At 29.5% G+C, this 26,537-nt stretch overlaps 1 protein-coding gene across 2 annotated transcripts in view; it reads right to left on the bottom strand.

Annotated features, from left to right (window-relative positions):
* Positions 1-26,537, bottom strand: part of LOC129958224 (catenin delta-2-like) — a 136,772-nt gene that overhangs the window by 54,396 nt on the left and 55,839 nt on the right. For both annotated transcript variants that reach the window (XM_056070511.1, XM_056070510.1), the window contains exon 2: positions 23,385-23,525. In XM_056070511.1, coding sequence (XP_055926486.1) covers positions 23,385-23,477 — 93 coding nt within the window. In that variant the 5' untranslated portion in view covers positions 23,478-23,525. The remainder of the gene's footprint in view (positions 1-23,384; positions 23,526-26,537) is intronic.

The following is a 26,537-nucleotide window of genomic DNA, read 5'->3' as shown; positions in this document are numbered from 1 at the left end:
TAATTACTTATTAATGCTTAGTAAAATATTATCATTTTATAATTCAACACATCCACTGGAATGGTCTACATCAAAGCCTACCGAACTTCTTTTTTATTAACTAGGACATATTTTTAGTTTTAATTTAATTCTAATTTTAATCTAATTTTAGGGCTCTCCGTTTATTTTATAATTTTATTTCTCGGTCTTATTTTTGGAAATCACAAGATATCAAATCAAGACAAGAATATAATGAACTAGGAGGGAGGAATTTTTTTATACATTTTTATATAATATTTTAAGATAAGAATATTTATTTCTGCCCTTTCTAGTCAAAGGAAAGAAGTTACAGGAAAGATGGTCAAATCTTTCAACGTTTTACTAACGAGGAGACACTTAAGAAGCGGCATTTCACGATGCGATAAACAAGAAATACTAACAACACAAAGACGAAACAGCTTTACCAGAGCAAAGTGCAGTGTTGGAAGACTGAAGTTGCAGAGAAATGCACTTAGCAGTTGTTCTCCAAACGAATACTTGACTTCAGTCTCACAATACTTCCAATTAGAGGTCATGATGAAATGTCAGAGTCGCAATGAAATAAAAGGAATTGTCTCCTTTACAGTCAATTTCATAATCAAAATTTAATCAGCGGGAGTGGCATTCCAAAACATTCTCCCAGACTCTTTAATATAGGTGAATTTATGTTTTAGACGGGCTTTTACAAAACCGACAGAAACCAAAATATGACACAGAATTACAATTGCAGTCACAAAATTGCATACCAAACAAGTCATTTGAGCTATCGCGTTTACATGCTTCTAGAAATACAGATCGACAGACGTTCACCCCCTTGTTCAATTTAACAGATGTCTACAATACAGATGTTAAATTTGTGTATCGAATTTTATCTAACTCTCTTCGTATTGTAGTTATTGTATTAATTTATATTCTAAAAACCGGACAGTTAGACTTCCCCAGAATGGATTTCGCTCACAATTTGCTAGAAATCTATAAATTTGGTGCAAACATCGTATACCAAATTTTATTTGCATAGCTCAAAGGGGGTTTGAGTTACCTTTATTACAAGCAGAAACATGGACAAACAGGCAAACATTTTTCAAAAAAAGGTGTTTTATGAATTTAGGGATATCTATAATCTGGTGTTCCAATTTTTCAATATCTCTATTTCAAAATCTAGAGTTCAAATTTTTTGGCCATCACAATACTTTATATGCATTCCTATTTCGTAAACAAAAAAGTAAAAACGTTGATTAATTGATTTCCTAAGACTTCTCCTTTTCTTTTTCTTTTTTTTTTTTCCTCTTTCTCTCCCCCCCCCCCCTAATACCGCTCTGAGATTCTGCAATGGCTTCCCGAAATAACAGCACAGTGAGAAACATTCACAACCAAATATAACGATTTGTTTTCTTTTGAAAATACGCGTGATAGTTGCGTTGGAGCAGATGTTTCGGGGGGGATTGAATGCACGAAAACTATTCTCGAGAAGAAATGAAGGCTAGAAAAGATTTCTACTTTTTCTTTTCACTAAATATTCAGCAGTGTTCAATCATCCTTCTGAAATGTCTGGGATGCAGCAAAGGAAGCACCAAGGAAACAGAAACCAAGGGTGTTGCAATGGCATTACTAGGATGCTGCTTGTTAGAATACCGAATATAAACTCAGATTTGTTTGGTATAAACTGTTTAAAGGCATTCCTTGTTAAAACTACTTTATATTTTCGAAAGGACATAGATAATATTTATATTAAAAGAACAATTTGAGAAATTTTTTTAGAAATAATAAAAAATTTTTAAAAATTAAATTTTGAATCAAGAATGGTACAGTTAATAAATACTGGTAGACTATTCGAGGTAAAAATGCTAAAAAAATTTCAAATTAACTTTTTAATATGAATTACTGATATACCGCCTAGAATAGACGTTTAATTTTGATAGAAAAGAAGCTTTCGACAATGATCTTTGCCCTTTTTTCTTCTTCTGTTTTTTTTTTCAATTCACATAAAAAGATTAATGCAAAAAGCAAAAATACTCACCTATATATAAAATAATTGTCCCCCTATTTAAAATGCTAAAGCAGACGGGTGCTCTTAAAATACAAATTTCAAAGCGGAAATATAACAGAATTCATGCAATTCACAGATAATTAAAAATTGCGGAGTTCAGCGAAAGGTGCCTTAACGAGCCGGTCGATGATCTCAATAAAACGATATATTTTATTTAAAAAAATGAAAGATTACACAGCTTTCGATATATCATAACAAAGTCTCTTCTCTTATTATTTTTTTATGCTCAAGAAGATAGAGGATCTATTATATATATATATATAAATTGAACTACTGGTCGTTGCAGGATCCCGAAACTAGCACTTTCGGACGATTTTAACTAAGCAAAGAGATGCGAGGAAGATGTGAGTGTTTCTGAAATTCTTTATAAGATTTTTTTTCATCTCATCCCTATTTTGGCGAAATAAATGCTTCCTGGCGGACGAGAACAAGCGCGGAAGATTTCTATATCTCAGAATTGGCATATCGGGATACCTTTTACATTATGATGTTACTTTCAATTTAATCTCATTAAAGAATTTCAGAAAGGAAAACAGACTATGTAAAGAAAAGTGAGACAATTGTAAATATAACTCCAACATGGATTAATTACATGCATAGTGCTAAAGTAATCGACAGATAAGTGTTCATTAACCAATCGCATAGGCACTTCCCTTATTTAAAGTATATTCGTCCCAAATAAATAACAGTTAAAAAAAACATTATAAATAGCGGATTTGATAACTGATCTCAGCCCGCTATTTCACAATCGCTTTTTACTTAATTCGTATTAACAATAATCTGGGTATTTGAGATGCTTTGTTTTTATTATACGTTTTGTTGCAAATGTTGCAATCATTGAATATCAAATACTACACTTATTCTCGAAATGTCAATAAGACCTGAAAAACAATATTTAGACTGTTGATCACGATGTTCATTCATTTTTATAAGGATTTTTTTTATTCATCAGAGTTTGTAAATGTAGACCATTCTAAACAGTTTATCACTGCTTGATAAATATGTTTGTCAAATGGCGTCACAGCCAATCTTCTGGGCATTTGAAATAAATAAATAATGTTTATCACAAAAAGATTAGTATAAAAAATTATAAGGAGAATAAAATGAAGCAATATAAAGTATAAATTATAATAAAATAAAACAAATAAAAAATATAAAGAATAAATTATAATAGAATAAAATAAAGAAAAAAAAATTAAGAAAAAGTTTCGATTCATAATTTTATCAAAACCGAAATGTTTTAACTAATACATTGCGGATAGTGTCTTAATCATTATTTATTATCTATATTTCCTCTTGCATTTTTAAGACATTATATACGAAATAAATATCTAATTTTATACATTTTCATTAAGTGGATATACATTAAACTCAAAATTTTAAGAATATCGTGCATTTATGTTCCTAAATATTTAACAATAAAAATCTGATAGTATATCACAATTTTTTACAATATTAAAAAAAAAAAAAGAAATCACGAGTTACAATACCAATATGTAAAAACGTCTACGCTATAACTCAATGATGAATAATAAGATTTAAACTTCTAAACAATTCTTTTATTTTCTGCTTCCGCTTGTGTTTGAAAAACGTTCTTAAAAAACGAAAGCATCCATCTTCGATTCATTAACCAAAGAATTTTTGTGAAGATACGCTTGTTTAGTCTAGAATCTCCATCAGGTAACTTAAATCACCCTGTCTAAACAAACCTACATTCAGTGTGAAAACAAACATTTCATTAAAATCAAAATCTACAAAAGAAATATGCAAATTATTTACAGAAATTTAGAATTTTTTTACCTTTATTTTACATCAATTAATATTTTTAGTCTTAAAGGCATAAGAAAAGAATGCTTACATGGTTTCAGAAAAAGTCAGACTTATCCCCCCCCTCAAAATATTGTAAATACTTTGACTTCTCTTAGAGAAAGGAAGCAATCCATGCAAAGTAATCGCACTTGTCAAGATTATGTTAAAAAGTAAAGGAAGTTTAATTTTAAACACTTAAAGCCACAAAAACTACGAAAAAAGTAAAATAAATAATAACAAAAGATGAATTTTATGCTATGCAAGTTTAAATTTTCAATAGGTCAAACAGGATAGATAAAATTTTAACAGTAGCGATCATAAAAATGAGAAGCATTCCACTAATTTTGATTTTCCTGGTATTTTATAAATATGATTTTAAAAGCTTCGAAAACTGATTTCGTACATCTTTAACTAAAGAGAGAGACAAAAATATTCATTCCTAAAGAACACCAGAAGATAATTCACAAAATTCTGAGTTGCGCGCTTTTTTATCAAAAATATTTCATTTAAATTTAGGGAAAATTCCCTTCTGAAACTATATAAACTCTGAATGTGTCCCCATTGGATCTTTTTCCTGCTTTCAGCCTTCCTATTCGCGTTAAGTCGTAGCTTGGCCATATTTTAAAAAAGGAAATTGCCATCTCTATTAAAAATTCCTATTTCTTTAACTATGAAGATATCGATTAAAATTTTGCTTTCCTTTACAAACTCGTTGCCTGTTCCTTTTACCAGAAAATTCATTTACTTTGTTTCGTTAAAAAAAATTTATGAAAGAAGAAATATGTATAGGTGAATTTTTAAGAACTATTGCCATTAAAATGCGGTCATTTGTGACATGCCGCAGAACAGCTAAACCATTACTGCAGATCTGGTGAAAAAACTTGACCAGTAAACCTCGACCTTTCTTCTGTCAAAGCTTTGTGAAGAATATTTTTTACATTACAGTCTACTGGCAATTTTAAACTTTCCTAATTTGCATAGTGACCATTCTACATTGCTTGAAAAGCGCCATCTATAGGCCAAAATTATTATAATTATTATTTGAAGTTTCCTTTTTTTTTTTTTTTTCCATACCCATATAACGCATAAACCAAGTTTTAACGAAGTACAGCAACCAGAACGGGCTCTCTATATATCCGAATAGGGCCTCTTTAATTATAACCATCTTGTATCGATCGAATAACTTTCCATTTAAAAATAAAGAGAAATTCAAAGCAACTTAAATGTATTTTACTAAGCAACGAAGACCTATACAGATGACATTACAATCCATTAAAAAAGTATTCCACCGTTAGCAGAAAATGAAGAAGAAATGAGACTTTTCAGATATCGGCGAAAGCATTGGGGGGAAGGGGGAAAAAAAAAGTGTTCAAAATAAACCCCAATGGACAAATTCAAAATCAAACAATCGACGGAAAATTATTTATTTATTTTATTTTATTTTTCATTAAGTGTTCAAATATACCACCATGCTATCGATTGCCTAGACGAAAAAAGAAGAATTTTATGCAATAAAAGAATTCCAGCTGCCTTATTTTGTTGAAATTTCCATCCAAAAATCGATAGCCAAACGAAGGCAAGAAATGGAAAAGAAAACCGCAGAGTAATGTTATCGAACGGAAATTGGCTCAAGTTTCAAACTAAGCTGCAGAATAATTAGAGACAAGGAAACATTGGATGAATTAATTATCATGTCGCCTTTCATGTTTCTTTCGAGAACAAAGAAAGCGCAGTTAATAGTAAAGAACACGTTTTCTCTAAAATTCGAAAGAACATTTCTAACTGTAATTCGTTTAAAAGTCCCTTTTAGGGTTTATATTCTTGTTCTTTTCAGACTACTATATACTTAGTTTCGCTTAAAGCTATTATTTTTATTTGGAAGCAGAGAAAAGAAATAAAAAATCTAAATAAAACACTTGATCGCTGGCAGAAATCCTCCGTACATCAAGAAAATAAGGTTAGCACAATTTTAAATATCACATATCCTCCCAGGAGTACGCCTTAAACTGAGGAAAAAAATGTACAGGTGGAGTTGAAAGTTAGTTTGAATCTTCAAGAAAAACATACACATAATCATGATTTCAATGGAAGAAAAGAAAGAAAAAGAGAAGAAAACTGAGCGACATGCTAACCAAATAACATAAGAACAAGTTAAGAAAAAAATTGAAGAATATTATCGGATTGATTAACTTCAGTACATTTATGTTTATTGTATTAACTTACAGTTAAATTGTAAAATATTTTCGAAATGGTTATTTTCAAAACTGTACATTTTGGCAAGACTTGTAAATGTTACCTTTTTATTAAAAACTATTCCTGATTAATACTTAATATTTCTTTACTTACGTGACTATGTTTTCCATAGAATTAAAAAAGTTTTATTCCAAAATATTGTTTTTATTAAACCCAAATATTTTTTTAAAACCCTTTCACACTGAAATGCATATTTGCATTGATAAAAGATACAATTCTTTTAATCTCGTCCTGAAAAATGTCAATAACAACGTATTAACTTTTTTTTTCTTTTTGCACATTATAGAAATTGTTGAAACTCTTCCAGTGACCTTTTCATTTAATCTCTCACCCTCGAACATACGGGGAGCTGAATTCAAATGACAAGCATTTTATCACAAATAAACTTGCAGGGCCCAAATTTTTTTTTTTTTTTTAAAGCTTAAATGACGAACTTCAAAACATTCTCACTGCGCAAGCGTCATGACTGAAGGGCAATGACAAGACACGTGACCTGTGATAGGTCGGTCAACTCCGATGCTTGGCACTGAAACATTTTGAAAACCGCAGTGCATTGTCGTAAACCGACACCTTTCGAATAAACCAGTTACATCTATCTGAAATAAAAGATCAGTGTGCTGATACTTAAAATTAGTTGGCTTTGTTTATGGCAAATTTTCCACTGCACTGCGTTTTAATAAAGGTTTTTATTTAATTCACGTTTCCCCACGTACGGTCTCAAAACAGGAGTTTTAAATTGTGTTTGCAACATTATTGATTAAAAGGATGCGCAAAGTAAAATACATTGATAAAAACATAGATAAAAGAGCTTTTCTTTGTCGTCTTCTCGCCATTTTTGTTGCTTCGTAACTTCATTTCTCTAGACACAGATGAAAAGTGACATTTAAATTAGTAATTAAAATGTAAATCAATTTTTCAAGCCCCTTTATCATAGTAAATTTTCTAGAGTAATAGCAAAATAAAGTCACAAACAATTAATGTATTCAACTTATTTCGAACAGTGGCATAAAAAAAATGTGATTTTTTTAAAATGTATCTAATAATTTCTGTGTTTACAATGAATATTGGTACCCTTTAACAGGCCATTTTAACTTAGGGTATAATTTCAAAAAATTCTTTCAGATTTAAAGTAAAATGGAGTGAATTTTTAAAATTAATAAATGATCTTTTCACTGCTTTCTTCTCCATTTTTTCTTCAAGTAGTCTAAAAGCAATATAAAAGATGAGATTTTAATCTTTTTTCTTTACAATTCGTTTATTCAAGTACTTCATTTTTTTTATCGGAAAAAAAAAATCGAACTAACATTGATGTACCACAAGTTTCTGAGTGAACTTAAATGAATCCAAGTTACTTTAAAGTTTAAATATTCTAATATATAATTTTTCTGAATAATTTTAAATATAATTTTTCTGAAATGCAAGTGTTTGTACTTGAAGCATCCAGTTTATGCACGCATTAGAACTGAATTCCATAATCTAGATTCCAAAAATTGGCTTTTTTTTTTTGTAATTATAAAATATGTTCTAATTAAAAAATAAATAAGCAAATTTCCATTGCAAATTACCGAGGGTCAGTAAAAATAATCAGATTCAAATATGTAATAAGAATAGCCAAAAAATGAATGTAAAATTTAAAAAAAAAAAAATCCTTATATTTTAAACATTAAATTCTTCTTTTATTTAAAAATACCTTTAACGCAACTCATATTTTCAGTGAACTATTTTCGTTTTCTACTCCAAAATAACTTTATAAATGATACCAAAATAAAATTTCAAGCAATGTATAGGTTAAGAATACAACAATATTCGGAGGTGGGGGCTTAAACATGTGCATGAAAACTGAACATAATTCACATTTCAGTAATAAAGATGAGGATTTGCAGTTAGGCTGCTAACTCTAAAAAAACTAATGGAGCATATCTCTCCAAGAGAATATTCTGCGACATGTCCTATTTTGAAAAGTAAATAGCAATTGAAATAAATCAAACATAATAAATACCAATTTGAAAACAATGCGACACATGAGTGTGAATGTCTGTGCTCAGATGAGAAAATTTTAAAGTTACTCTTAATTGGCCTTCATAATAACTTTGCGCGATAACCATTTTAAGATTTCAGATGTTCAGAAAAATTCCTAAATTGTATTTCATACGTTAACGCGTTAATAAAGTTACTTGCGATATTTCTCCATCTTTAAACATTGAACTATTGAGACTCAGGATGGAGAAAAACTCAATTTTGGGGAAAAAATTTATAAGTTTTACCATTTCAGCATAGATATTACTAGTCTTACCAGAGTTTGTCTTTTGAAGATTAGCCAGCTGTCCTAAGAGAAATATTTCCTTCATACTTGTTCGAGACCAAATTTTCAAAAATAGCAAGAAATATCATTGCAAATGATTTTAACACATAATATGAGGTGCTTACGTGTTTTTTAATTTATGTAGCTCTATTGGTAAATATGAGAAATATCTATATAAACGACAATGGTTTTGGGTTTTACCAATTCACTATTACTTTATTGTTATCATTTTGAAAGTTTTCCATTTAGTATTATTGAGTTATTCAATGTATAAAGACCCCAATCACGGAACGCTCCAAATTGCATTTTCGACATTCATTGCTCTTTTTGTTTGATTTAAAGAAATCTGCTGCCGAAGCCCATCAGACACGTTTAGAAACTTATAGTGATGCTGCTCTGTCATATCTCAATTGTCCGTTTTGGTTTCAACGATTTAAGAGTGGTGGTTTCGATGCCAATGACAAAGAAATGCCTGGAGGACCAAAAAATTCAAAGACAATCCATTGCAAGACTTATTGGATTATTATTATTAAAATGTGGGAAAATATTTTGATTGATATATATTGCACCAATTTTCTCAATAAATGCCTTTTTAGAGTGAAAAAATGCAAGCACCTAATATGAACGATACATTCAAGCAGAATTCCTTTCTGTTATTTCAAACATATTCACAAAATAATAATAATAAACATGAAAGTAGGATGGGTATATTAACTCAAGTTTTAATCCGGAAAAATATTGTTCATAATGAATAAGAATGAAATAAATAAATAACACATTTGAGATGTTGGTATATTTCAATAAAGACAAGAAATAGGATAAATTGTTAAAAATAGCAAGAAAAGGGAAAGAATACATGATAAAAACTTCACAGATAATTTTGATTTCGATCGATTTTTTTTTTTTTTTTTTTTTTTTTTTTGATTTTTTTATCTGCGTTTTTTTTTTCTAGAAAAATTTTAAGAGACAGCTCATTTTATGAGCTATTTTAAAAGCAAACCAACGAAGCTACTAGTTTCAAAAATTTAGCTTCTTGAACGTATCAGCTGCGCCATTCAATAACATAACGAAAGGTTCCAAGATTTCCCCAACGACTACAAATGCAATGAGTACATCAATCATAGGTGGAGGGGAGAGGAGGAAGCAAGCTGTTCGGACGATCGATTTTATAGAGTTTTTCTCTTTATTTTTATCCTCAATGAAGTTTCCGAAAATATTCTAACATGACATCTTAAAACTTATGAAACGAAGCGAGAGATTTATAAGTTAGAAAGCAACCGTGTTATTTTAACAAAAGTTTCGGCAACTTCTTCCTCATTTATAATTTTATTCGATTGTAGAAAACAAATAAGAATACAATTTAGGAAAAAGAATATCTAAAGAATGGTAAGAATTAGTAATCTAAAGAATGGTAAGTATTAGTAATCTAAAGAATGGTAAGAATTTGTAATCTAAAGAATGGTAAGAATTAGTAATCTAAAAATTGGTAAGAATTAGTAATCTAAAAAATGATAAGAATTAATATTCTAAAAAAATGATAAGAATTAGTAATCTAAAGAATGGCAGGAAATGAAAATAATTCAAATAATTTTTTTAATGCAATGTAAATTTTTCGACAGTAAAAAACAATTTTTACGCTCAGGCGAGATTTCTCTCTCTCTCTCTCTATCACTTTATTTATTTATTTATTTTTACTGTCGATGTGATTACACTGTAAAAGGAGTTTCCAAAATATGAATAAGGAATTTGAAGATCAATTTGAAAATAAAACAGATTGAAGTAAAACATGAAATTGACAGAGGAAACCTGAAACTCCCTATAAACTTCAAGAAAAATTAGAATCTTCCATCACAGCCTCATGTATGCATTATTCGAAATGTACAATTGAAAAAAATTCCAAAACACATTTACATTTTTATGTTATAAATATAAAAGATAAAATGAAACATGAGAAAGTCTTACTACGGTAAAAAGCTCCCAGATATTCTGGAGACAAAACGTCGAAAAGCTCTTAATAATAAAAATAAAAATGGCTTATGAAAACTTGGATTTTATTTATGTACAGGGAAGCAGAATTTTCTTTTAAGCAAAAACATGAAAGTCAAAATAAAACCATAATGAAATACAGAGCCAAATAATCGAATAAAATAGAATTTTAATTACTTTCAAAATATTTTTAGGGAAATTTTTGTTCTTATCATATTTATTGTGGCTTAGTCCATAATTTAATTATTTTCACGCTATCTCGACTGTGATAGCCACATTTCCGATCAAAAGTATGAAAAGTAAAATTATTTTTTATTTTTCATAAATTAACAAAAACATTTTAATTTTTCAAATTTTATTACTTTTTAGCTTTTTTTATATTTACAAATTCATTATTATAAATTATGGAGTCATGCAATCAATTTTTTCTCAAATTCACAAGCAGATGGTGCAGCTGATACAAAATTAAAATTCGGTTACAATTAATCGGTTAATTGACAATTAAGTTCTGAAAATATTAATATATTATAATGCTACTGAGAGCGCACAGCTGCATAAAATTTCAGAAATATTATTCTTAGGAAAAAGAAAACAAAATCGATTAAAAAATTCCATTTATATAAGTATGAAACATGAAACAAGTAAAATAAATGAGCATAAAAATGCTTTCAAAGACTGTTATAACCAATACAATAAACAATCACTAGTTACTAAACGGTCATTTAAAAAACGAAAATAAAGAAGACAATACGTAATTCTTGCCAACGAGCATCTGTGTCTTTTTCAATTTTTTTTATTTAAATACAGAAAAAAATTAGATTTGTTATAAATATATATTCTCGTTCTATCAGTTGTTTAAAATTTATTTTCTCTAAATAATATTTTAGTTAATTTAAAAATAAAACTTTAGGGAGAGCAATTTAACATTTTCATGTGAAGCAACTTTTAATTTAAAAGAAATGAATTATTCTGAATAGCAAAAAATAATTAATATTGCGCATTTTATTCAACTGATTTGATTACCAAAATCATGCATTCATTTTATGTAAAATAACATTTTGTTCTTGAAAAAAGTTAATTCAGTTCTTCTTACTCCTTTTTGGTTACCTAACAGAAAAAAAGGGTAGAAGTTATTTGAATAACTTTGCTTCAAAGTTCAAATAATATGATAGATAATATAGACGAAACAAAATAAAAGCAATGTGAGCAAATTAAAAGCTTAAAGAAAATGAAAAATTCACGCTGTTACTGAATTTAGTTCCAATTAACAATAAGTTGAAAAATCACGTTAATGGAAGACGCAAATAAAAAGGAATTGACAACGAAAAATCCATTAACAGAATGTTAATGGATTTTTCGACTTTTTAATTTCAGTTGTTGAATTTTGGAACTTAAAAGTATCAGTAAAAAGCTGTAACAATAATAAATAAAGTGAAAAATTGCGTAAGTTCAAAATGTTTCACATAAAACTTGAACATTTAATTCTTATTCCTAAATTAATAATATTGCTTTTTAGTCTATATTATGTCATTAATTCGGACAAATATTTATCCATTTGTTTTTCATATCAGCAACAACGGCAATAATAAACCAGCTAGATTTTTTATTTCCTTTAAAAATATATATATTATCGCTTCACGTACAAATTTCTAAACACAAATCAATCGCCTTTTTAAGAAATTAGCACCGTGAAGACCGACATCCTGTCACAAGTGAACGCAATGACGAAGTTAGAAATCCATTAATATTTTATGGATTACGTATTCACAATGAGAACGTTTGCTGACAAATATCGAATCATTGTACCTTAAAGTACTAAGAATGGAAAATGAAATTCCCCAGTAATATAGTACGAGATCCCCCCCTTCCCCAATAATGTTGAGCGAAATATGTTATTTTGGAGGTGATTTCTTATTGCCTAAATACGCTCAACTACAAACTCTATTACTGCTCCCACAAGCAAAGTGTAGCAGCAGAAATGGAAAAACCTACAATTAAAATAAATTCCGTCCAGATAATGAATTGGGACAACAAGTGTTTGTGAAATACAGAAGTTTTCACAGATCTAGTTCCACCTAATGAATAACAAAAGAAGCCAAGTAACTTTTACAGCATAATCAATGGGTGTTAACGCAAACTTTGGGTGGAACCTAAAGAAGGTTGTAACATGCTTTGTGAATATATTAAATATTCTTCCCTTCTCTCCACTCCAATAAACACATAATGGAGAAAAAAATTCAAGGTGTACAACATGATTTCCATTATAAAAAAACAGATAATATGTAGAAAAGCTTTTATTATTTGATTACTCAAGTTTCAGTTCTAGCTCAAAATATTAAACCCATTAACCAAGAGAGACAGATTTACACTAAAGAAAATGTAAAAAAGCAAGCATTTAGAAAATACATGGGATATATCCAACGTACTTTACTACTCACGAAGTTATTTGGTTAACTGAGTTTCAAAGCTAGATAATTTTTTGGTTTATATTAGTATATGTTTTTGCCTCTAGCTCTTATATGCAATTAAATCTTACATATCATTATTTAAATCTTTACTTAAGCAAAAAATGACTGTGAAACCTTCGGAGCTATAAGTTTGTCAAATGAGACTATATGTAGTTACAGAAAGGCATAACTTTTGCTTATTATGAGATTCGATGCCTAATTTCCAAATCTTTAAGCCTTAAACTCATTGATAAATTCATAATTTATATATACAATTATCTGAAATACACTGATGAACTTCTCAGGACCGAAACTGCCTGATGATAAAGTTGCTTGGTGATCAGAAGATTGCAGGTTCGAAATGAGATTCCATTGAAAATCAACCGTGCATGATAACCTAATAAACACTAAATTTGCTATTGATGCTGTAGCGTGCAAATTTTACGTATTCCTTATCATTTGACCCTAATCATTCGATCAAGGATTCCTTATCATTTGATCCTAATCGTTTGATGAAGGATTCCTTATCATTTGATCAAGATACAAAATTTAATACTTCCCTCCAAAGTCCAAATGAAATTTTAAAATGAGATGGTCATACAATAACTCAATCTCTTTATGTGTAAAATGTGATGTATTAAATAAAACATTCCAACTCGGTCCCATACAATCTATTGCATTATATCATTTGAAAAGAGAAGGGAAAGAAGGTAGCTGCATATTTCACGAGTGCAGCGTTGCCACGTACTTTACAGAATAAGATAAAGAAAAGGCTACACAAATACCGCTTCGAAAATCAAATAAATAAGGCACGAAGTTGTGAAAACCTTTTTCGGATCTGAACTACTGAGATGTTCTGATCAGATAAAGAATATACTACGCAAACAGAATAAACGCCAAAATCAAAGCTGTGTGATACATGCTTGAAATATTCGACAAATACAATTGTAATCTTGATACGTTTGGGTAAACTGGAACGAAAAACTGGAATTGAGAACGGAAAATTTCAGAGAACAGAAGTGTAAAAGCATTTTTAATACTGGAATGCATACCTTTAGTATTTTATTATTCTTTATCACAATCTCTATTTCTTATAATAATTGCATTTACAATAGAAAAATAATTCTCTTCAAAATCCAACAACCTCTGTTTAGGTAAAGAAGAAGCGCGCTTAACACTTTGAAGGTGGATTTTTTTTGGCAAATTTATAATAATTTAAGAATAGTTTCTTTGAATTTGCCATTCTTAAATGTACATAACAATTATCTACAAATATTATATTGTAGTGGAATGAAGATCATTATGATCCGTGCAGTGGAAGCAAGAGGACTATGTTTTTGGAAACATTTCTTTAATGATCACATTTCACACAAAACAAGAAAAGACAAGACATTAACGCGCGCGCACCTCACAGAACAGCATCTCATCTCCTTATACTAACAATGGCAATGCATTATAGCATTTGTACGTAATCAGGTATCGCCATCTATTATACAAGAGACGATAGAGTAATGCAACTGCTACAATATTAATTATTATAAAATGATTGATTATAAAAATAAATTTTTAAATACGATTTTTTTGACATAAAACTCCATTTATCTTCAAAACTAAGTATTATACTTCAAATTCATTTCATTTTCAAGAATCTCAAATTATTCTTTTAATTTGTACTTATCATCTCATGCAAATCTCGTAAAAAGTATCGAAAAATACACAAACTGAAAATCATGGGATTCCTTTCTGACTTTTCATTTAATTACCAAGTTCCAAGGCATGTATTCCATTTAAACAGTGAGAGACCGGCAGTTCAAAGAGAAAAAGAAAACAGATGGTTTTCAAATGCAGAAACGGGCCTTTCTGTATTTATGGTGCAACAAACAATGCACCAAAAATGTTAGTGCTTAAAACAAAATTGCAGCTTCATCTTTCTCAATGAAAAAATGTAACAAATAAGAGTTTAAAAATCAAAATTAAATTGATTTTACTTCAGTTCATGTTGATATTGAAAGTGCAATGATAAAAGGTTTCAAATAACGATAAAAAATTATTTCGGGAGGGGAGGTAAGTCTACAATAAAGAGAGACAATTTTATAAATCAATAAAAAAGAGGGAGGGAGACTGTATTGTTGCTGTTAGAATAAAGCGATCCAAATACACTTCAAAAATTTTCTATTACATTTTCCATTCTATCAAAACTTTTCTATATTTCCATCATCTTCTACCATTGTGATCAAAATTAAAAACCTTTTAATTAAAACCGATATCAAATTTGTAAATGTATTTCTCATGCAATATTTTTCCACATAAACATAACAGAAAAATAACAATATTCCAAATAACTTGAATTACCAAGAGAAGTTGTCAAACGATTTCATCTAACATCCAATCATGAAAATAGAAATAAATAACCTTTTTCCACACAGATGATTCTTTAATATTCATTTCTTTATCTTTCCCAAATCATGGACACTTGGAAAAATAACATGGGAATGTAGTTTTTTAAACCTCCTAGCTGCACAAAGGTTATTTTAAAATAGTTCCATGAAAGAGAAATGGATCAGAATACGTTAAATGGAAGCTGTCTCTGGAAAGAAACGGATGGCAAGTCAAGCTTCTTGCAACGTTCCATCAACGGACAACTAGATATTTGTGGAACGTTTTACCGGATGTATAAAAAGAAAAAACGGAAAAGAAAGATAAGAAAGAAATTCTTTTTTTTTTTTTGCCTAAAAGAAATTCTTTTTCTGCACAATTAATTGAAATTCTGTAGTTGATTCTATCCTACTATAACTTGGTCGTAGGAATCCTATTGCAATCTTCTGCATCGTGTTATAAAGGACATGGATAGATAGAATGCACACTAGTCAGAAGATAGTTGCAATTTTTGCAACATTTATAAAACCTGCTTTCTCAGAATATCATGTAATAGGCTGAATTGCAATCATAAAAGATAATAATTTATTAGGCCTATCAAAATTCTAGTTTAAACCAAAATTCAACTCACAACAGAAATGCTTTATAGATGAGTAAAATGTTTACAATTGTTAAGCAAAAACGCAGAAGAAATTTTCGACAATTCACTCAGATGAACACTTTTTTGTATTACTGTCATGTAATGCAGCCGAAACGTTACAAAAAAAAAAAAAAAAAAAAAAAAAAAACTATAGTGTCGGAACTAAATAGATAAGTTTTCTTTTTCTAAATAAATTTTTTAGGATACTCGTTTTAACAACAATCCTGATTAAGTTTTTGTTTTAAACTGATAAGTAGTTAAACAGAATGAATCATCACAAAAAAATTATGACATTCCATTTTTTATACTTTATAACACTATTAATCAGTCAATAAACACGTAACTATATTACTAAAACTTCAGAAATCTGAAACACGTTTTAAAATCCATAGGATCACTTACAGTGTAAAGTTTACTTGGTACGCATGTAAATCTCACCTACGTAATTTTTCATAAAATACAAATTTTAACAATTAGATTAGGCAACGAATAGTTATTATTCTAGGAACGAAGGAAGCAGAATATATTGAGGTGCAAAACAGAAAGAAAAAAAAAATGAGATGTTCAAATTTAGACAAAAAATACAACTAATATGAACATATAATATATTGCGAAAAAAATTTATCAGTATTTTTATGCAATGGATTTTATTACAAAAAAATAACGAATGCAAAATTAAAGAAAGGTTCTGAAAGAAGTACAAAAGTCAATTAAGGCGCTTAATACGAAATGTAACTGGCTGTCAAAATAATGCATGTTTAGGATTATTACTATATTCAGATCAAGAAGCATTCATTCGTCTCAAAAGCAGACCCCCTCCCCTCACAGTGCAACGTCCAAAAGTGCATAAAGCAATGATGTTGAAGACTTAGTCACTGATGCACATAATACACTACAAATGTTGTACTCTAGATATTAATTATATAACGACAGCTTAATAGGCGCCAGGATTTCATTTGGACAGCATATGATGTGGTACACGCGTACATCCAATATACCATTATGTAAAAACCAATGGGGTCAAGAAAAGAAAATAACCTAAAAGAAAAGAGCGGCTTAAGTTAAGTTTATTTAAAAGAACAGTTACGTTAGAAAGTACAGGTAAATCACATTTTCATGCACGCTTTCTCGATATTAGTTATTCTTAATGTTAGTTTAGTCAGATATAAACAATTCAATTGTTTCATGCAGCTGGTTACATCATGACCCAGATGACTGGAGGAGATATGCAAGACATCCAGCTAAGAGAAGCAGAAACTGACTTCTGACGTTTGAGAACATTATCCGAGTTCTACAATAGCTGACAAAATTTATTCATAACTATTCGCAATATTTGGAGCAAATTCGTTACTTTCATCTCAAATTATTTTATTTTTTAGCTTTTTCCTCGGATGCCATTGACAAGACAACGATATGGGATTTTCATGTCTGACCATCAATTGCAAACACGATTACAAAAGATTAAACTTTTAAATGTCGAACACTCGTCCAATGAGGACTGATGCTTCAAACTTAGATAAATCACGGGAAGACAGATTCTGGATTTCAAACCCTCACTCTTAATTTAAATTTCGCATTCTAATTTGAGACATTATCAAATTCTCATGATTAGCCATACAATATAAACTAGTCACATCAATGAACCGTGGAAAATATATAAAATGGCCCATTCATATGATAAGGTAAATAACGCGTTGGAATTTGAAGTTTGCATAGTCGTTTAAAATAGTATACTAAATTAACTTTCAATTACACAGAAATTGCTGAAAAGAACTATTGATCCTCGATTTTAAAATATGACTTTTTTTCTAGACGAATCCTTTTCGCTTACATAATACCACCATATCATTTCATTTGAAAGATCGACTTTATAATTTTCACCTATAAGAATATATTCCATTTTTATTTCTTGGCTAGAACCCTCCACTGATAAAAGAATCCGAGATATTTATTTATTGGACTATTTAATAACATATTTAAGAAACTGTTTCATTTATCGTGAGACAGGATGGATTCAGAAAATTCTGTTGTGGTAAAAATGAAGGCACTTCTTAAAAAAATCAAAGATTTGGTTAATCATAATTATTTTTTATTAGCATTTGCATATTCGATTCAATACAAATAAAGATACAATACATAGAGAAATAAAAGATGCAATACAAATAGCCATTTGGATAGTTTAGTTTAGTTATTTTAACGTCCCGTTTTAAAGCAACACTAGGGCTATTTTCGGACGGACCTCGTGCTTTTGAACTGCGGTCAGATGAGGCGGACGACACCTGAACTGGCACACCCCTCTCCAAACTACCCTCCGATTCCGAAGCCGAGACCTTACCACCAGGCCACCGCGGCCAAATAGCTGGCTAGAAGTCTTAAAAAGAACACTTTGAAGCACATAGAATGTTTTTTCTAAGTACTTCAAAATGTTCTTTTTAAGGCCGCCAGGAATCTAGGCTAATTTAGCTCGATCGTCACGTTCTTTTTAATGTTCTATGCTGGTACATTTTTTAATTTAAAATATCTTCAATAGATTTTTATACATTTAGTACATATCTTTACTCCTACATATTTATAATGTAACTTATTAAGTATTGTCTTATTTGGTTTCGTAGGTGAGCGAACATTTGCCATCAGCTCAGTATCTTGAAACAGTTTATTAAAAACTTGAGGATTCCCTCCATTTCAACAGATGACGAATTCAGTGTTCTGTAACAGAAATTCACGTAAGGACGTATTAGTTTCACTAAAATTTGGAAAAATGAAATTTCAATATAAAAATCATTTGTTGTCTCCAAAGAGAACTTTTATTTGAAGCAAAGATCTAAGAAAATAGAAAACTATAAAGATAAAAATGGTTTCAAAATCATTATTTCGACTGAATTATCGAAGAAAAGGAGGGATGGGGGGGGGCGTACGAAATCTTATAATGTACCGCAAAATAAATATTTCAGCAAGTTTTTATTAAAATCAAATTACATAACATTTTTAATTATTAATTAAAATTTATTTAAGAAAACCGTTTAACAATTTCAGTAGATGGAACTTTGCAGCACTTTAAACAACAATATATAATTTTGCCGATAACACTGAATAAGATATGTGGTATTTCTCAGTCACATGTCATGGCAAAGGTTGTATTAACAGTATAGGTGGGGCCATAAAGCATCTTGTTCGATAAGTTAGAAAGGCTGATTCAAGAACATCACTTGAATTTGTAAGTAACGAGAAGAAAATTTCTACAAGAAGGCTGATTCAAGAACATCATTTGAATTTGTAAATAATGAGAAGAAAATTTCTACAGGAATAAATGAATCAAAAGAGTAAAACTGGATGAGAAGTCAGTTATTAACGATCAAGAAATTTTAAAAAATGATAATAACAAGAATAGGGCTCCGCTTTCGCTCATATGCATTTGGTATTGTATTTTGAAGTCTTACTTCTGAGAAAATGGTACTTGGTGTCATTTCCGATCTGGTGACTATGTTGAAAACGTCAAGTCGGATGAATGTGTTGAACAGTCTTTAAAAGGAGAAAAAACAGAAAATATAAAACCGCAGTGTGAGTAATTGTATAGTATGATAATGAAGAATTCCGCGGCCTGATAAGAGAAATAGCAAATGAGCAATACCAAATAAAGCGCTCAGTGCCAATTAAAACAGAATGGAAATTTTATATTAAAACAAAAAATCTGAAACCGCAATGTGGGTCATTGTACAGTATGACTGACAATGAAAAATTCAGCGGTCTGACAACATAAATAGCAAATGAGCAATAACAAATAAAATGCTTAGTGCCAATTAAAATAAAAGAATGTTTAAATTCGAATCTGATAAGCATGTAGCATGGTTTAAAAGAAAAAAAAATATGAAATGCTACAGCTCCTACAATACACAATTTTTAAGGATTATATAAATTTTAATCATTTTTATGAATAATATAATGTATGTGTAAAAAATATCACTGCACATCATAAATGAAAAATAAAGTCAAAATTAAGAAAAGAATACTAAAAAAATAATTCAAATTTTCACATGTGTCACATAGGTACCAATCCTAGCTATGTCTGACACGCTATTAACTGTTTTTTATTTATTTATTTATGTACTCAAAATTTCTTAATATTTTACAAAAAAATTTAATACAAGAAAGTTGTCCAAAATCATGCCTTTCGCACGAAGAATTAATCTAAAAATAAACAGGAGCATTAAAGATGAAAAATTCTTTCAGAACATGTTTCATATCCAACAGCAAAATACTTTCTCATCATTGCAGAATTCGATCTTAAAGCTCGACTTCAAAAGTCAAATATTGTATTATACGAAGAAACTGAAGCAAGATTTTCATTTGTACTCTCGTACATTCGCAACAATGACACATGACTCACTTTCAGCTAGAAATTATTATGAGACAGAAAATCATCAGGCGTTATCGCGAGACATTCAATAACTGCTTCAGTTGATTAAGCAGCACATGAGCATTCTCGACAAAAATGTTCAGTTGATAAATATTTTATACTAGACGCTATTTTCTTAAAATAAAGAGAATTTATTTGAAAGTATTATCCTTTTCCTAGAATTTTGAATCAGCCACGTATCTCTTTTTACGAAAGAAACAATTTTTTTAGATTAGAAAAATTTAAAGGATAAAAAATAAGTCGAAATCAAATCGATGATCATTCCCAGAGAGAGAAAAGGCACTGCTGATTTTTAGGCAGCCTTCTACAGCTCAGCTTTTCTGATGCATCCATTTTGATTGTCTAAAGATAAGCTTTTCTGTTGCATCGGCAATGTTTTTGTATAATTTATGATGGAGTTTCCTTTACGTTATTCATAAGACTTATTTTATAATTTTGGATAAGCCCAAAATTATAAAATGCATTCATTATCTTACAATTATTTATAAATCGCACAACTATTGTAGTTAAAATTAAGTTGTTGTTTTTTTAAATGGACAGACACAATTTTTTTTATTTGCATAAAAAAAAGATTTAAGATGTAGAAGAGAAGTAAGAAGTGAAAGAAAACGATTAAGATTTATAAAAATCAATTGTACCTAAAACAAAATCTAGTCATCCCACTATAATCGAATCATTCAAGGAATATAGTTTATTCAAAGAAATACTTCAGAACCTAAGTATAACTTTTTGAATCTAATCGTCGAAGTAAAGTATCCTAATTTTTAAAAAAAAGTTGCATATGATTTAACAACATTCTTTAACTTTACCGACTTGTGTGAATCTGAATTTTCAACAATGAATGTAATTAACACGATATATCATTCCTGTTTCAGACGACCACTTGAAATCCAGTGCAAGATTGGCAGTTAGTACTTATATATTGGATTGGCGGACAGATTGCAGACTAAGTCTTCTACTAACTAAAGCTAAGAAAGCTAATTTTTAATGAAAATGATTTATTTTTAATGTATTTTAAATTATTTGATATTAAATGCGTCATTTGATAGTACTATATTTGTGGCTATTATTATTATGTTTGTAATTACGTAGATAAGTACATATTCCTTATTTATTAATAAGTTGCAATAAATATTGTAGAATTTTTTTTAACTCACCACATTTACGCCACGGGGCCGCAACACCATGAGAAAATTAGAAGTAACCCGTACCCTGTAAAAGTCTGCCCACCCCTGCGCTAAATATACGAATATATGAGGTTTGCCCCAAAAGAAATAGAACTAACAATTCAAACAGAACTTCAACGTGTCAACCTACAATTCTTATTGTAATCATGCTGTGTGACATTAACCTTGATGTCTGTCACGATTTTAACAATGAAAAAGCATGTCACTATATCTTATGCGATTTATAAGGGACTTTTTACTACATTTCAAAAATGGAAGAGCAATGACTTTGTGAGCAACTTAGCATATGAATAGAAACTGCTTTGTTGAAAAAGTGCAACAAACGTATGAAAAAGATCGTTTTAGCTAATCCCAATGCTGTGAATGATATCGACGTTTCAAATCGGGCAGAATAGCCATCAAAGTTTGTCGAAAAACTCGGCAAAACTCCAGGCAAATGGGCGAGCTCCATGTGCTTTGATTTGCTGAAATCACCGTTTAGATGCCCAAGAAATTTAGTTTCGATATTTAGTTTAAGTTTAGATACTTAGATCTGAAGAAGAAATATCAGCAAAAATTTATTTTACACATTTTGGACTGATAATTTGCAAACGCGCCCTGCTTCAACAAAATTTGTGTCTTGATTCAAGAACTAAACATGAATCGAGGCATACTTAGCCAAATATTCCCTGATTGTTCAAATACGGGTCAAAACCATATTTTAACAGGTCATCAATATCCAGATTTGGCGCCGTGGAACCCTCTTCTATTACCTAAGTCGTAATTAGATCGAAAGTCGAAGACTTACAAGGGGCAGGCATGAGATTGAAAATTAAGTTCAGGATGAGATTTAGTATAAAGGTAGTATACATTTAAAATGTTCATTCATGAAAAATATTAAACTTTCAGCATAGCTTATATATTAATAAACTGCTACCGTTTCCGAGGCCTGGATAGCAGGTAGTTAAAGCGCTGGCAGAACATTCGCTATACCCGAGATCGGTCCTGGCGTAGCATTTTTTTGCTTTTTACCCATTTGTTTCTTTTTAAATTACTTCAAAATTTACAAAAAGTTTTAATTAATGTGTTTTTATGCGAAAATAAATATTTATTCCCAATAAATATATTATAATCCAAGTATTTGGAGAATAAAATATCTTTTTGCATAAAAAACGAAAAAAAAATATTATTTAAACCTTTTTGTCTATTCTTAAATTAATTTGAAATATTTAAAAAGAAATAAAGAAAAATGATATTAACCCAGAACCGAATTCGGGTCTTGCGAATGCAACGACAGCGCTTTATCCCCTATACTATTCGGATCTCGGCAACGGCGACGCTTTAATAAGGTATAAACTATGCTGAAAGTTTGAGGGACATTTTCTCGATATTAGCAGGCAATTGCGCTTTAATATTTTCACGAATGAATATTCTGAATGTATACTACCAATGTACTAAATCTCATCCCGAACTCAATTTTCAACCTCGTGCCCTCCTCTTGTTAGAATGACAGAAGATCGAGAAGAAATTCACCTTGACACTTGTAAGTGGTTTTAAAAGGTGATCCACAGGAGCCAATCCAGTAATGGAAGGTACGTTGGGAGAGGTGTATAAACAAAGGAGAATGCATTTCGAAGGAAAAATTTGCATTCAAAAGTACTCTTAAGAATTATTGATTTTTTAAAAAAAATATCGGTTTCATTTTGGTTAGACTATGTAGCAAGCCTTGGTCAGAAGTCACATTTTCAAGAACTGGACATTTTATGCTTTTGCATACATTAGGTATATTTCTAAGCATACAACACAAACTTAATATGTTTTGCTTTAATTCGTTTCATATTGCTGTGAATAAATTGTATCTCTTGTGACATTTTGCGATCCAGCCGTTTAGGCGCTACAATTTACAGATAGGAAAGATACACTCACCTGGTCCTTTACCGCCTGCAGGATTGAAGCTTTGTGGTCAGGATTGGGATAATTATCGTGTTGAAGCAGAGCCTCTTCTTGTCCTGATGGCATCCTGTAATGCTCTTACATTGTGCACACAAGAGACATCAGTAAGGTTTTCTGAAATAAAAAAGGAATTCTTTAAAAAATTGTGCGAGCAAATAAAAAAAACCCATTCAAATTACCAGTATTAGAGAACTATTTAGATGACAACTTCAATTACAAGAAAAGAAAATTAACAGTTCTATTTTTAAAAAAACCCAATGAATAATCTAAAAAATATTTCAATGAATAAATAAAATATCTTAATTAAAATATTTCTTGGACTAAGTTATTAAAATAAAAGGATGCAAAATTTTAAAAAATTAAATTAAAAATATATTATAATTAATTGAATGTATCGTATACAAATTAAATTAATTATACTATAATTTAAAGTTGTCATTTTAAAACCATTATTGATATCAATGGAATGAAAAGCTGACTAAAAGTTGTTTAAGTTTCGTTCATATAAAGTGTTCTGTTAATATAAATGCCCCATTTCTACAAGAAAAGCACGTAAAGTAATTAACAATGTCAAATAAAAGAGGCAGGAATTAAAAAAAAAATCTATTGTTTGATATCAAAAATTTCTGTGCTTTTTTACAACAGAAAATTTATTTCATCTTTTAATTCAAACCGATAAAGAGAAAACAAACAATATTTTACGAAAAACTTTATATCGACACTTGATTTTGAAGGAAATTTTGTAAAAAGAAATTGTTATCAGAAAGTTATAACAGAGGGTTTAAATCTTCTTCAATAACTAATTGTTGGACTGTAATTTCAAGCTAAGGCGATAAAATCAGAAATCTTAGGCCAACACTTCTTTCTCCAACCATTTTCTTTTGAAAATATTATTTTCCCTCATTTTACTGTAAAATGAATGAGCACTTCATTCGACAAATCTTATTCTAAGGAAATAGAGCCTAATGGTATTTCACTCTAAAAATGATTCTAAAATCTTTATAAAGAAAAATTTCAAAAATCAGACACTATGACAAAACGATGAAAATTTTAAATTTATGATCAAATAATAAGTGTAAATAATATATAAATAACTACGAAATATAGGTGTGTTGTGATCACTTCATTTGAAGCAATAAAACGATTAAAGAAAAAAATGAAAAATAGTTTCTAAAATCGATTTTGCAATTAGCGAGGATAGATTTAATTTTTTCCCCTTTTTAATAATGCATCATCAACTCCACTGACGGAAGCATGAAAGATCATTCGTTTCAGTCGTCGGTTAAGTTAATAATGTCTTCTAAAACAGTTTTAGGCTGGGAAAATAATAAAATAATTTCAGTTAAGGACCGAAAACATGCGGTTAAGTAGAGATAAAAGAACAGGTCAGCCATTAAGCAGAAACTAAACTATCCAAGTTCACATCTCGAACATGTTGCTAATGAGAAACGATTTTCTTTTTTAAAAGAAACGACAGCGTTCAAAATAGTTCAGACCACCGCAGAATCCCATTTAAACTCATTTAATCTTTATGTTATTACATAAAAGAGATACCCGATTGATAAAAATCCCAAAATTCAACACGTTTTGAAAATTAAATCCAAAATGTAAAATCACATATAAATAGTACCTTTGTATCCCAACACTTACAAGAAAAATGAAAAGATACTATCTGGAGATGATTTTGAATAAAATGAAGAATGAATTCATGTGATACAGTTTTGTTCATAGTTAGAATAGACTGTTTTAAGTTTCATCTTTTATTCATTAAGTTGTAAAACCTTGATAATTTAATTTTTTGTTATGATTTTCTAATATTTTATTTAATTTTCTACAAAAGCATTTAAATTTTGGTGTTTTTTTTTAAATATCAAATTTTTTTTTAGAAAAAATTGTTTTAAATAATTCATTTTGGCTGAGAGTAATTATTCCAAAGGTCGCTGACGAGGGATGAATCCAAATAAATACGAAATGGATTTATTTTTTAGCTCAGCAAATTTCAATAGATTTTTTTTTTTTTCGGTCTGTGAAACAGTCAAATGAACAATGATGCCCATGAGTGAAGAGACTTCTCTGCATCTTCACCAATTCTTCAATGAAGATAGAAAAGATGGATTATAATATGAAATCTAAGAAAAAAGTATAAATTGCCGAAGTCGAATATTTACTATTTCCGCAAGAAGTAGGATAAGTTACGACCTACCGAAAACAAGTTCAATACATGCCGAATTTAAAGAACTTTTTAAGTATGTATTTAATTCTCAGCTTGGTAAATAAAATAAAATTTTCTTAAAACTCAAGATGTGACTTCTCTAAAGTTTAGATAGTAATTTAATTCAGAAGGTCGTAGTGAGGGATTGAAACAAATGCACTAAAAAACTATCCTATGTGTATATATATAATTTCATAGTATTTAGTTAAAACTAGAAATGATTTAACTGCAAAATGATGTACAGCTTAATATTAACAAGCTAAATGAACCAATTATGAAAACATGCACACTCTAAAAAAATTCCAAACCAGAATACTTTAGTTGAAGGAAAATTCCTTTTTGAATAAAAGTTTTCGCAAATATTGTTTTTTCATTATAATTACACTTAAAATTAGAAGCCACAGAATGTCGAATATTTATAACATTTTAAAAGTTGCAAGACAGCATTAAAATGTTTTATACAATAATGAATCGCAACATAAAAAAAAAGATTAAAAAAGACATATTAAAATCATGGAACTATTATTAAAATTAAAGCATTATCTTTAATGATAAATATTGCAAAACTTTAGAAATAATATACATTAAAACTTTTTGTCTGAGAAGTATTGTTCTTCTAAAGATAAAAACTAAACATCATGTTAGATTCGTAATTTTCAATTTATTTTAAGTTTATATTTGTTTTTTTAAAAATAAAAATTCGGATCAACACGCAGGAACAAAAACAGCACGTTAGTACCGAAACAGCTAAATAAAGGTGCACCCCTCCTAGAGAAAATATACTCAAAATGAAAGCCTGCTCACGTTTACATATTAATCAATGCTAAGAGAATTAGAATGAAAGACCATCTTAAGATTTAAGTGAACTGTAGCGCTTAGAAACTATATTAAAATCAGGTTATTGTTTAAGGAGA

This window comes from Argiope bruennichi, chromosome X1 (genome assembly GCF_947563725.1).
Source record: "Argiope bruennichi chromosome X1, qqArgBrue1.1, whole genome shotgun sequence".
Classification (NCBI taxonomy): domain Eukaryota; kingdom Metazoa; phylum Arthropoda; class Arachnida; order Araneae; family Araneidae; genus Argiope; species Argiope bruennichi.
Note: the sequence above shows the minus strand (reverse complement) of the source record. Positions and strands in the feature narration are given on the sequence as shown.